The 14,152-nt window shown below is 37.8% G+C and overlaps 1 protein-coding gene across 1 annotated transcript in view; it reads right to left on the reverse strand.

Moving 5' to 3' along the window:
• igsf3 (immunoglobulin superfamily, member 3) overlaps positions 1-7,047 on the reverse strand; it is a 190,284-nt gene extending 183,237 nt beyond the window's left edge. Inside the window, exon 1 of the mRNA XM_079821612.1 lies at positions 6,408-7,047. Coding sequence (XP_079677738.1) covers positions 6,408-6,447 — 40 coding nt within the window. The 5' untranslated portion in view covers positions 6,448-7,047. The remainder of the gene's footprint in view (positions 1-6,407) is intronic.
• Positions 7,048-14,152: the final 7,105 nt, after the last annotated feature.

Genomic DNA, 14,152 nt, shown 5'->3' on the forward strand with positions numbered 1-14,152 from the left:
AACCTCCCCGAAACGCGATTGGGCTTGTTTTGGGCTAGTTTTGAGTAACGAATGGGTGGGTTTTGTTGTGTAAACCTGGCAACCCTGCTGCCAGTGTTCTCTCGCGCAGCTGAACCGTGGCGCGTGTATTGCAACAGACGGTCACATTTTCCGGTGTTCTTCTCCGACCCCAGTACGTCTCGTGCTTTTATTTATTATGGGCTGCAAATATCTGCTGTAAATGCGACCTGGTTCCCCTCTGTCCCAAACACATATGCATAATAACATGCTGTATATAGGTAGTTTACATGACTAAAGTAACATTAAAGTTAAGATATGCCTCTAGCTTTAATCATTTAAATATGTCTTTGAAATTTGGGCAAAAACTTCTGGCAGCTTTAGTCGTTGTTTATGCACATGTATATCTTTAAAATAGACGACTAGTTATACATTAAAACTATGCTGAAAGCTCCTGTATGTGAACCTTTTGCAGATAAATGCAAAAAATCTTTTCGCACTTTCGTTAAAGTGCATTTTCGTTTACTATTGACACAAATCAATAAGTAAATCATACTCAACTACTATAGTAAACAACTTTTCCTAATTAGGCCTACTCTGTATAAATTTTATGATGAATAGTATCATTATACATGATGTTTAAAATGCTTCTTGTGTCCATATATTTAATTATAAAATGGCATACTATGTACACTACCCTTCCTGAAATACAATTAATATTTTCATCTTTCATTGATTTCATGTTAAAATAATATACAAATTCACTACCCTCTTTGAAATACAATAATCAGTAAAAAAGAATCACAAAATTAATCCGAAAAATAATCGTTAGATTAGTCGACTAATCGAAAAAATAATCGTTAGATTAGTAGACAGAAAAAATAATCGTTAGTTGCAGCTCTACAATAATTGATATTGAATCGAATCAAATTGAAATCATGATTCGAATTGAAAGCTTGTGAATGGAAATCGAATCGAATTGTGAAGTTTGTGTCAATACCCAGCCCTGTTACTAATGCTAAAGAGACATTAAATGAGCTGATATATTTCTCTTTTTTCAATCAACAACTAGGCTATTGTTTTTAATTGAAGAACATACAATTCCAGTTCTGGAATCACAAAATGAATCATGGTTAATTAATTTTATATAATATCTATACTCCCAGTTTCTGTTAATTAATACGTTTACAAGAAGCTTTGCCATAATTATAGAAGAAATACTGGAAATATTTTAGCCAGGGGCAGGATCCTTGACTGAACAAACTCATTGAATCTGTCTAAATCAGCTGAATCAAAACTCGCTAACTAAACTGTAAGTTATCATGACATTAGCAACTTTTTATGGATGCACTATGTAATTCCAGATTAGAAACAAGAGAAAATCTCTGTATGGTGTATTAATTCTTATATGGAAATGTGATAATGCATTATATATGCAAAAGCATTATATACAAAGCTAATTACATATTTGACCATTTTGTGAATTTTTGTGACGCATGCTATAGTTTGTCATACCAAGTATAGCTTACTGGTTAAGTAAAGCTCTTTTTTGATAAGCTCGAAAAAAATACCACAATAACAAGCTATGTTTTTTAAAGGGGGTACTTCAGTGCTGGGAAGATGAATGTGTATTTAAACTGGGTCATTTATGTAGTAGAAATGTGAAATTATTTTTGAATTTGGTGCCTTCTAGACTGAGAATAGACAGAAAATGTATTTTGTCTCATGTGGATGAAAGACAACAACTCCCAGAATGCACTTGCTTCGCTGCCCAACGAGGCCACTCCCAAAGCCACGGCTAACTGGTTACATCTCTTGCCCACCGTTGTTTTGATTTTCATAGTAATACAATCATTTCGTTCAGTTAGAGAATAGACACTACAATTAAAAACTGAACGTGTCTTTTCAATAACGTGTGAGTGAGCCGAACGAAAGCCACGGAACAAACGCAGCAGGAGTCAAATTTCATTCATCATGTGAAGAGCTGAGCAGAGCTGAGGCAAGCGTGGCAGTCATTCACAGCTCGTGTCCAGTCTGACGCATTTTCAGATCATGCCTAAGGAAGCTAAACTTTCATAGGAATTAATTTAAAAGTTGAAACACTCACTTTTCTCTGCATCGCTCTGTAATTAATGCCCGAGGCCGAGCCGAGCCAAGCGCATTTACATTCTGTAAGTGAGATCCCACCCCTGTGAGCTGGTTAATAACATGCAGAACTAGCTCCCTCTACTGGCTGTAGTCTTTAGGCTCTGGCCAAAAAAATTCTCAGATGACGCAAAATGACGATATTTGCGTCATCGGAGGATTTTTTCCAGAAATAAAATGCATAATTCTCTCGTCTCAAGGGGACATGAGGGGCGAAAGTACCATAATTTGAATACACTACCGGGTTTCTACAGATACAAAGCTTAATGCTAAATCACTGAAGTAACCCTTTAACGGTCACTGCAGGAGGTGGATAGGATGCTGCAGGGGGTACAATCTTGTATGACAAGGGCATGAAGTTGAAGTTAGCCAAACAGTGTAAGAAAACAGCTGAAATTGCTTACAGCACCTTCAATTTCCTCAATATTTCTAATAAAACCAAAATCCACTCAGTGAGGCTTTATTAAGGCCAGCCTAGAGAGTGTCGGAAAATGAGAGCATTGTTTTTTTTTTACTTCATGCAGGGAAGCTAAGCTCGGCTAATGCGCCTGAGTCAGTGGGAGGCTAATAAAGGCTTCAGACAAACACCTTGAATAATCTCTCTCTCTAGCACACACTTTTTCCTTTCTATCGCTCTCTCTGTGACAGCCTCCTCTACGGTGTTCAAACAGCTGCATTAAAATGGATGAAAAGTAGTTAAAATTAGCATGCTATGAGCCTAGTGCATTTCTCAAAAGGGATAACATTTCTTATGGGTAGACTTTTTGCATAAACAAACACTGTGATCATATAAGACTATTTAGCACAAACAAATTGGACCTGTCTGCACAATACCACAAGTGTAACATCTTGATGTAAAGGCCGGGACGGTCGGCCGTCGGGCAATGTCGAGCCGTTTTTGAGCGTCGGCCGCTCAGTTTTTTTTTGGTGTGTTCCACACTGTTGGCTCTAGTCGGACGCCGTTGGTTTTTGTTTGTTTTTTAGCCAATTCAGCATGTTTAATCAGCATCGGGCCGGCGGTGAGAGAGGGAACTCTGATTGGCTGTTAAGCGAACAAGTCAGTGCACAAGAATAAAAGCGAAAGTGATGAAAGGGAGAAAAGAAGTCAAGAGGGTACAGACAGAAGTAATTGTCATTATAATTGTACGCATAATAACATGAGCCGACTGGAGTGAAGAAAGTGATCATCGTGATTGATATTCAAAATGGTGAGCAAGTGCTGCTTTGTTTACAGTTTTTATATCTGCAGTCCTAGTCTCGGTTTCCTTTTTGAATGACGAAAAAAGACTATTTATACTGATATAGACAGATATTTACTTAGACGCAGGCGCAAAATGCGCATGTTAGTCGCCTTTAGCCCTTTTGGAGTGTTCAAGCACAGGTTTTTGGCCGAGACGCAGCTGACGAGAGGCGACAACACACGCTTGGTGTGTCCCGGGCATAAGCATTCATGTCACATGATGATGCTCCTATAAAAAAAAGCATTTCCCACAAATGAGGAAAGCTAATTATAAATACAACAGTGGCAATACTAAAAAAAGCTTTTTAGGGTTGTGTTTACCAGTTTGTGGGCCTATTAACTTTGCGTGAACGAGGAAAGTCTTTATGGCCTCTCCTGCTGTTTTGTGAGCAGTTTTAAAGAATATCACAGGAACGGGGGGGGGGGGGGGGGGAGCTATTCACTCAGAATGAGAACCTGAATATTGTCTCCTCAATCCGTGCTTCTCTTGCTCACATACTCCACCTGCACTTGTGCATATGGAAATAAGCTGTTCATGCACATGTACATTTCCTCAAATATGCTTGAGCTCCCCTACACACAAACGCAGTGTTTTGAAGATGCTCTCTACCGAAATGCGATAATTTGCATGTAATTTAATATAAACTCAAAGCTGAAGAACCAGTACACTCTAAAAAAAAAAAGGTTCTATATTGCACCAAAAATGGATCTTGGCTCGTAATCATAGGGGAACCTATGAACCTATGAAGTTATCCACACTTCTCATATTCGTTTGATCAAATCATCCTGCTGAGAGCAAACGCAAAATCATGCAACTGCACAAGACAGCGTTTTCAGATGAAGTAATACGAAAGCCAACATTAAACAAGATTCCATTTTCACCCAATCCCCTCCCTGCAGAACTAACATGCCTCTTGTCCAGGAGGGTACAGCCATCTGTTGTTTGTTAGGAGGTAGAGAGTTTGTGTGAATGAGTATGACGGTATTCGCGTGTGTGATGAGGGAGAGAAAGGGGACGAAAACTAATGGGGAAGGGAGTTACAACTAGAATATGTAAATGCAGACATTAATGGTTTTGTCTGTGACTGGCACTTGGGGAAAGACTGCGAGTGAACGCTGACAGCAACTTGAAAAGTGTTTTGCATGCGGAAGAGTGTTGATTTATAAACTAACAGCCTGTTCTATCCTCCACTTATATTCATGGATATGGGGGATACAGTCTGTAGGGGGTTAGGTTAATCCAACGAAAGAGTCCAAGCACAATGTCATATTAACCTAGTTCGACATCAAAACATGCTCTCTCACAACACAAGCACAGAGCTCCAGCTGTTCAGCGGTTTTAACAGTATAACCTAGACAATGGAGTCATCAATAGACATATTAAGCTCATAAACTTTTTATATTGGACTCACACACATCTGTCTTGACTAAATCACACACTTCTGTGTGACTTTAACCCAATGACACACTAGAACATCTGATGTCACACTGGTGAGTCTGAATCCAGGTGTGCCAGTGTGTGTGATGTCTGGCTTGTAGGACAAGGTGTGTTTCCGTGTCATAAATGTAGACATGTAATGAAACAAACTTGTCTGCCCTCAAGCAGTAGGTCAAGATTTAAAACATGAAGTTACACCGGCGAAAGTTGTGTGGATTAAAGGTACACTTTTCTTACATTAACTGTTATTCAACACAATCGCATCTTTTTGTTATTATAGTAGCAGTAACGGTGAGTTCAAGTCTTCCTTGGAAGTTCATATTTACAAGTCGGGAAGTTGTAATTACAAGGTCAGGGTCATTCAAATCACTTTGGTCAGAGCAAAATGGCAATGTACCTTTTCTACACAAAAAAAAAATACACAACAGGGTTTTTAACTGCACTTGTACACAATTATGATTAAAGAATGTGCATCAGATGTGTTTTGCGTTTTTGTTTCCCACTCGTAATTACGACATTGCGGTGACTCATGTCCATTCAACTCATAAATAAAACATTTCTGAGATTACTTTAATGCACCATAACTACATTCATTTCAAAACAGCATCATGTGATGTCAACATGGTGGCGCCCATAAGAGGGCAACCCGCTCCATGTAAATAAAATCACCCGTTTCTAGAAGACTGACACGCCTGGAGTCCTCCTATCATGTGAGTGAACATTATTTTAATGCTATCTCTCAAAAGTTCTGTTAATTCCTCTTTAAGTAAAAGACTTCTAATTAGCTAAAAACATACTGAATGCACCTTTAAGAGTGGGATGATCGGTAGTGCCCTCAAATCAATCAGTGTGCTCCAGTGTGTTTACTGGATTTAATGTCCCCCATAAAGGAACATTAATCTCCTGCTGGGCTAAATCAACATTAACCCCAAAACAAAACCTCACTCGTCTGACCAGAGCTGTTGAGACCCAGCTGCCTCGTGTTTGTCAAAGTGGGGGGAAATTAAGAAAGAAAAACAAGTCAGAGCATGCAGCTGGGTCACACTCAACTTAACCACTGTTAAGTAAAGGGATTCAGTTAATTCACATTTGAATACATGCTCATATAAGAAATTTAGATCTGTTTACAGCCATAACATCGGAAACATTCAACGAGTAGGTACAAACACCATCCGAATACGACATGTTTGTTTGTGTATGTGTAGATGTTTGAGCATCAATTTTCAACAACTATGACACACTTAATGAAATATCCAAATGACCTGAGATAACCTGAAATATCGTTGGTCAGTGTCAGTTTTCAAGCGGAAAAAACTTAGTCACTGGACCGCATGAAAAACTACTTAATATTCCAGTATACTATACACTTCCACGGGCAGAGAAACGTCTCTCTGTAGTGAGAAATTACATGTAGCCTACGCGTCATTGTATCATCTCAAATACCAGGACCATTAATCAAAAATGACACAAAAAAACTGCAACAAGTGCATGTAATGAAATAAAAGGGCACCATATTAATCAGCTCTAGGGGTCATTAGTGAAGTCACGGAATGATGAAATATGTAGGCTAGTAAAAACATAACTTACCCAAAACCGCAAAGGCTATAATAAGCCAATTGATATCCATAGTTCTCCTGTTTTCTGCACTGGCGATTAAGTCCAGATATTGCAGAGAAATGCAAATGTGGTTATAAATTCCTAATCGTCACTCAGACCTTACGAGATCAGTCCGGATGGAGTTATGAACGCATACACCTGTTCGGACCGCGTGAAAGTGCGTACCGACTCCACAACGATTCAATTTCTCCCGAGGCAGAGAGAGCCTTCGCGCGGTTTGTAAGACGGATATCCAGCCCCGAACAACAGCCGTATTTTTAAGAGGCGCGTGTGTGATTGAATAAAGCCTCCTTCCGATAAATTACACCCGCCGTTCACGAATGAATCCGAGATTGTGAGTTGAACGCTGGGATCTCAGCTCTCTTGTGCCGCTCTCCAATTCCAAGCGCGAGCAGCCTAGTGAGCCCACGCGTGGAGGAGGAATAGGGAGACCAGTTTGCCCAGTTCGCGTCAAATAACCGGTTTACTGTGGTCGTGGGTAAACTTATATCTTTGTCCGACGGGTATGAGAAGATGTGGTGCCCGTGTTTGTTCTCCGTGAAGAGCGTTACGGTGATGCTGCCGCTCCCGCTATCACCTTCAGCTCTTCTATTGTCACACACGCCACAAAAGACACTAGGCGGCCCAGCCCATCTCTTACTTTCAATCATGGGCTGGTGTCTAGGGGTAGGCTATCAGAAGGGGGAAATCCTACCATAGACTAACGTTACTATAGTTGTGTCCCGGTCAAATAAATCTGCTTCAGTCAGTTTCGGGTTGCTAAATCACTTTTGTTATCATCACGTTGCCTAGATTCAGTTGTCACTAGCGACGGCGCATTTCAGTTCAGTTCACTTTGGTGTTACCATCCAAAACGATGCTTATTATCTTTGGGAATTGCGATTCAAGTGTCCATTTTCAGTTGAACAATATTCTTATTTTACTGTCTGTTTGACAACATCCACGCTTCGCATGGGGTTATGTTGCGTGTTAGGGAATTACACGCTTCATTTGTCGCCACTGGTTAAGTCAGAGAGCAGCGAGCTCTGTAAACATTATTCTAGTGACAGTTGTTGTTGATATTATCATCGTACATTGTTTACATACGCGACCGCAGGTGAGGTCCAATTAGGAGAATTTTGAAATTGTATTTCATGTTGTCCTCTTTGTGCACTTTCAAACTAGCACTCCTCCCACCTACCGGTAAATAACCCCGCCCTGTGACGGCGCGCCACACTAAACCACTCCTTTTACCAGGTAACAGCTGCCCCCTAGTTTTGAGTTAAAGGAACACTCCACTTTTTTTGAAAATAGGCTCATTTTACAAGTCCTCTAGAGTTAAATAGTTGAGTTTTACCGTTTTTGAATCCATTCAGCTTCGATCTTTGTATCTGGCGGTAGCACTTTTAGCATAGCTTAGCATACATAATTCTGATCAGTCCATTAGCATCTCATTCAAAAAATGACCTAAGACACTTTCAATATTTTTCCTATTTAAAACTTGACTCTTCTACAGTTACATCGTGTGCTAAGACCAACTGAAAATTCAAAGTTGCGATTTTCTACACCTATATGGCTAGGAACTACTTTCTCATTCCTGCGTAATAGTCGCGGATCTTCGCGGCAGTACCATGGCTGCAGCAGCACAATGATATTACAGCGCCTGAAAGTAGCCCCCAGCTAGGTAACTTTCAATGTGACCGGCACTAAGTTTGTGTAGTTGCAGAGAGAGTTTCAGGCTTGCAGCCGACAAATTGTGTTGTTTTTTTGTTAGTTTTTTTTATTTATTTATTTATTTGATCAGGGACAATGCACAGAAAAAACATTAGTCTAAAAAAAAAGAGATGTCATGTGCAGTCCCTGGACAGTCCCTGGACAGGTAGATGTTATAGGCCCTACGTACAGAAGTTCATAAAACATATACAGAATAATACATAAAATCATTACTTCACTCACATCTTAAAAACACACTCCACTTCAGGAATCTATCACTCACTCACTCACTCACTCAGAATATACTTCATTCATATAATAGTCAATTTAGTGCGTACAAATTTGCTTCAATAATAACCACTGTTTGGTCAGGCGTGTAAATGTACTATAGTTTGTGCACGAAATAATTTCGTTTGGAAGAATATTCCAAAGATGCGCTGCTTGATAAAAGAACGATTGTTGACCATATGTGGTTCTACATTTTGGAACTCTGCACTCTCCTCTGACTGTCGACCGTGTGGTTCTAGAAATTCTCTCCGAATTTAATGTGACAAATTTTCTCAATGGGGGAGCAACAGTGTTATGGATAATTTTAAATAAAGCTGAAATTTTATTATATTTAATAAGATTTTCAAAACTCAAGATGTTATATTTACTCTGTACTTTACAGTGATGGTACTGGCGAGGCTTCTTATCATGTATTTTTATGGCCCTTTTATACAATGATTCAAGTAATTTTAACAATGTTTTACATGCACAATTGTGGATTTACCTGTGTGATTAGCCATGGTTCTGTGTGTTGTAAAGGGCTGTGATAGTAAGTCGAAGGTGTATACTACCACCATGTTTCACAGAATACCAACGAATCATTGCACCGCTGCAGCCATGGTACGGCCGCGAAGATCCGCGACTATTACGCAGGAATGAGAAAGTAGTTCCTAGCCATATAGGTGTAGAAAATCGCAACTTTTAATTTTCAGTTGGTCTTAGCACACGATGTAACTGTAGAAGAGTCAAGTTTTAAATAGGAAAAATATTGAAAGTGTCTTTGGTCATTTTTTTGAATGAGATGCTAATGGACTGTTTAGAATCAATGATGTATGCTAAGCTATGCTAAAACTGTTACCGCCAGATAAAGATCGCCTGAATGGATTCAAAAACGGTAAAACTCAACTATTTAACTCTAGGGGACTTCTAAAATGAGCCTATTTTCAAAAAAATTGAAGTGTTCCTTTAAGTCCTTGAAGAAATGCATAGCCTACACTGTAAAAAAAATAAAATAATAATAATAATAATAATAATAATTGTTGGTTTAACTTTAAAAAGTAAGTAACCTGGTTGCCTTAAAGTTTTGAGTTCATTGAAATTAAAAATTTGAGTTTATACAATGAAGGAAATTGGTTTAATAAATAGAAAATCAAAATATTATTGTATCTGAACCACATAAATAAATAAACATTTGTGATCAATCACGAAAATAGCACCATTTAGTGTGTTTCACTGCATTATTACAAATAAAACACACAATTACACGATATGCGTACAAAATCTTTTAATATTTGAATAAAGGGTGATGTCGATTCTCAAATGTTCATTGTATTAACTCAAATGAACTCAAAATTTTAAGGCAACCAGGTAACTTACTTTTTAAATATATTGTTTTACAGTAGAAAGGTTAAAACAAATTGTATAACAAATCTTCCCATAATTCCTTCTAACTCAGGGTCTTTTGTGTTCTGTGTAAGACATTTTGATATAGAATAGTCCCATCTTTTTTTTTTTCATTTATTCTTTTACTTTTATTCAACATTATAATTTTTTTGCATTAATTGATCAAAGTGACAGTAAAGACATTCATAATGTTACAAAAATAAATGTTATTTTGAACTTTCTTTTAAAAATGTATCTGTTTCCACAAAAATATTAAGCTGTTTTTAACATCGATAATAATATGAGATATGTCTTGAGCAGAACATCAGCATATTAGAATGATTTCTGAAGGATCATGTGACCCTGAAGACTGGAGAAATTCAGCTTTGCCATCACATAATTTAATAAAAAATATATATATATTTTAAAATGTAATAATATTTCACCACACTGCTCTTACTATATTTTTGATCAAATAAATGCGGCCTTGGTGAGCATATGAGACTTCTTTTAAAAACATGGAACATTTTCTAACCCTAAACTTTTAAACAACAATGTATCTGCTATTAGTTTAGAAATCGATATTATCACTAAACTGTGTCAATTAATGTAAAGTATACAAAAATACTTAAATATTATACACAGGTATTAACTTAGTACCAGACTGAACTGTATCATATCACCAATAGAAAACAGGGGCAATATTCAAATGTGTGTATAATATGGATGTACATTGGAAAAATCACTATACAACTATTTATTGGCTTATTCTTTAAGAAATAGTAGGTAAAAACATTTAGTCTATGGATGTTTTAAACATGCAAGAGAGAACCTGTTGATTCAGATGATCACAAATCAAATTTTATGCCAGATTTGAAATTAAAGGATTCTTTCTTTTTGTCAAACCCTTCTGTAAAATATAAACTCTAAAATATGCTTGCAATTTCATTCATTGCTCTTTTAATTACAACTCACCCTGATCTCCCTATTAAATGTATTGCAGTATTTTCATGATGTACATTGATTTGATTTATAAGAAAATAGCCAAAGATTGAACTCATGGTACGCTAAGGGTCTGGGTCTAATCATTAGTCAGTGATGGTCTGATATAGAGAGATAGTGTGCTGCAGCCCAAGAGGACAATCACTCTATTGTTATTGCTATATACAGTACTGCCCTGTTTTTAATTGGGAGTTCTTACAGTATACCATCACAGAGCGGGGGGGGGGGGGGGGGGGGACACATATTTGAGTCAATCTAAAGAAAAAAGATCTAATGAGAGTATAAGCCGTGTGCAATATCATCATATTGCCCACTATAATGAAGCACTTGTTATTCTGTACTATTTTTGTTAGTGAAAACTGCGGGCATAATATCTTCGCTCTGACATTTAGACAGCTTTTTTCCCCTATCATTAAAATAGCTTTAATCATACATTATTATTTTACCTCTTTTATAGAATATGTGTTTAAAAGCTCAAATAATTAGGAAGCTTGAAGATCTTAATTCAGTATATTGGGAGGCTGAGTGAAGCAGCTCCTAGAGGATTTCAGTTGTCCTGCTCCAGGCGCCATCATTGGGCCCCCAAGCAAGGCACTTAATGTCTACATCCGCAATGAGGCTTTACAAAATCAATTCAAATCCAATCATACTTAAAGGTCAAAGATAAGATTGCTGTCAGTCATTTGTTATATAAAGAGAGATGGCTAAGTGTTTTATAATAGAGTAAGAGATAAAAATGATAAACTTGCCATTTTTTCATTACAATTATCTGCGGTTTCATTAGGAAACATGCAAGAACCCTTTAAAATGTTTACTCTAATCTGCTTGAATGGAGAAAGACTGAAATCATCTACTACTGTAATACTGAGCATTGAGATGTCTCTTTCTTCAAGGTGATTGGTGCTTCTAACTGCATAATTCCCATTCATATAACCAATTCATAGACAACAGGTCCATCTCCTCCACTATTCACTGTAAACCTAAAGGCCTGTTCACACCGGGACGATTTTCGCGCGCGTTTATCGCCGACGTTTAACGCCTCGTGACTAAACAATGGGCGCCAATGTGAGTGTTCACACCGACGCGTAAAACGCCAGGCGTAAAAGCGTCATTTAAAAAAAAAACGGGTTCGTTTTTTTATTTTGACGCGGCGCGTTAAAAACTGGCCGTCCAATGGGATCAGCGCTTTTGTTCACGTGCCTGGAGCTGCTGAAGTGACAGTAAAACACGACTTGGTGGCGGTCAAGCACAAAATCGGTCTTGCCGAGCACACATTGATACGAAGAAGAAGTAGTAAGTAGGCAAAGAAGAAGATGGGCTGCTAATGCTGCTTGCCAGTTAGCAAAAAGTGTGTGAATGGTTTTGCCATAGACATAATACATCTGTGGTTTTGGCAAGCACGTAAATACTGTCTCTCCTCTTCTTCTGTGTGACAAGCGAGTGTCAGAAGCGTACGTGCCGCAGCACCACCTTGTGTACCGGGAGCGCATCTACTGAATGTGCACGTTCACTCGGCGCATCGCCAGTGAAAATCGCTTGGGTGTGAACACTCAAGACGCGCCGAAAAACGTCACGAAAAACGCTGGCGATAAGCGCATGCGATATTCGCCCCGGTGTGTATAGGCCTTAACGCTCAAAATAATTAATTGGTGAGCCAACTCAAATTAAACAAATTAGTTCAAACAAATTAACTTTTATGAGTATTTAGAGCTTTCTTTTGAGTTCACAAAACTGACACATTTTAAGTAACTGAAACTGGGCTGGGATTTCTATTTCCCAGCATGCTTTGCCATGACACCCAAAAGGGACAGTAAATGCCGAAATTAAGTGTTATATTATGATTTTTTTAAAACTTTTTTTGTGCAAGATTAACGTTAAGTGGGAGATTTAGTAGTATTTCATGTGTTGTTATGCTAGCTTAGAAGAGTTTCTGTTATGTTTTTTTTTTTCTTTTTGTAGGGTTACCATCATGGTGACAAGTGGAGCTTGAGCTTAGTTTGAGAACAGATAGCTAAATGTATTATATTGCTGTCCTATCAAAGCATTGTGTAACCATTTAGCAAGGTGGCATTTATTGAAGCTATATAAAGCTAGTAAAGTTTCCACTACTAAAAATGTGAGATTACATGATATTTTTAAGTTAAATGTATGAATTAGCTTACTCAAATATTTCAAGTTAAGAGCAATTAAAATGCATGATTACAATATAAAAATCTGAAAGTTCTTCTTACTTAAACTTTACATTTCTTAACTAATTGCCTCAATTTTTTGTTTTGTTTTGCTAACTTATTCGGGTAGTGTACAGTGTAATATTTGGCTAGTCATGTGATCTCAACGTTCATAAGGCAACCCACTCTATGTAAAATAAAACCACTTTTATTTGGCTGACTGGAGTTTTAATCATATTTTTCAAAAGTTATAATCCATTTTCTGTAAATCGCCTTTACTTGGCAGTTACCTGAATGTTTAACAGCTGTGTAGATACTCTTTTAAGTGCTCCTATTATGGTTTTTCAAATATTCCCTTTCATGCAGTGTGTAATATAGCTGTTTGTGAATGTAAACGTTCTGCAAAGTAGTAAAGTCGAAAGTGCTCAATAAATAAAGAAAGAAAAGAGAGAATCGACTCTGAACCGCCTATAGTCGTTTTTGTTTCAAATCTGCGTGATGGTTCTACATCACTAGGAAAGACATTGGCATAATGCCCACCTCCGCCTGCAAACAACTTGACATGCCCACAAACGTGACGTTTTACTGACGACTGCTTCTCAAATCTCAAGAGTTCAATGTGGGATTCGCAAAACGCTTGCTCTTGAAAGATGGGTCAGTACCCAGTTTATTTGGACCAGCTTGCTGTAAATCAATCACTGTAAGTATGATTAATTATTGATGTATATTTTCTACAGGGTGTTCAAAATATGTTGTTTTGTATTTTATATTGTGTAGGTCTCCGGCTAACCGGCTAACTCACGTTATTACTGTCTTACTAAAATACTACTGCAATCAGTTGTGGACCGCTATTTCCTATAACTGTCAATTAATGCAGGTGTCTGTCGTTCTTACTACTGTAAGATAAAGTACTTACTACTGAGTAATGATAAAGGATGGAGCAAGATTTGTTTTGCACACTTTAATGTCATATCAGTAATTCAAGTTAGTGCTGGGCTAACGCATGCACCGTTATTGATACAGTTAATAGAGTTCCCTCATGTGCACCGCAATAAATTAGAAATATACACATCGTTTTGTTGATGAGTACACTTGTTAATGCTGATAATGAGGAATTACAGTTGCAACATCTCATAATGTACCTCAAACTCTTTACAGTGTGTACAATCTCTGAGGACTGAGGAAGCCTCTTGAGCTGAGGTA

This window comes from Gobio gobio (assembly GCF_949357685.1).
Source record: "Gobio gobio genome assembly, chromosome: 7".
Lineage (NCBI taxonomy): Eukaryota > Metazoa > Chordata > Actinopteri > Cypriniformes > Gobionidae > Gobio > Gobio gobio.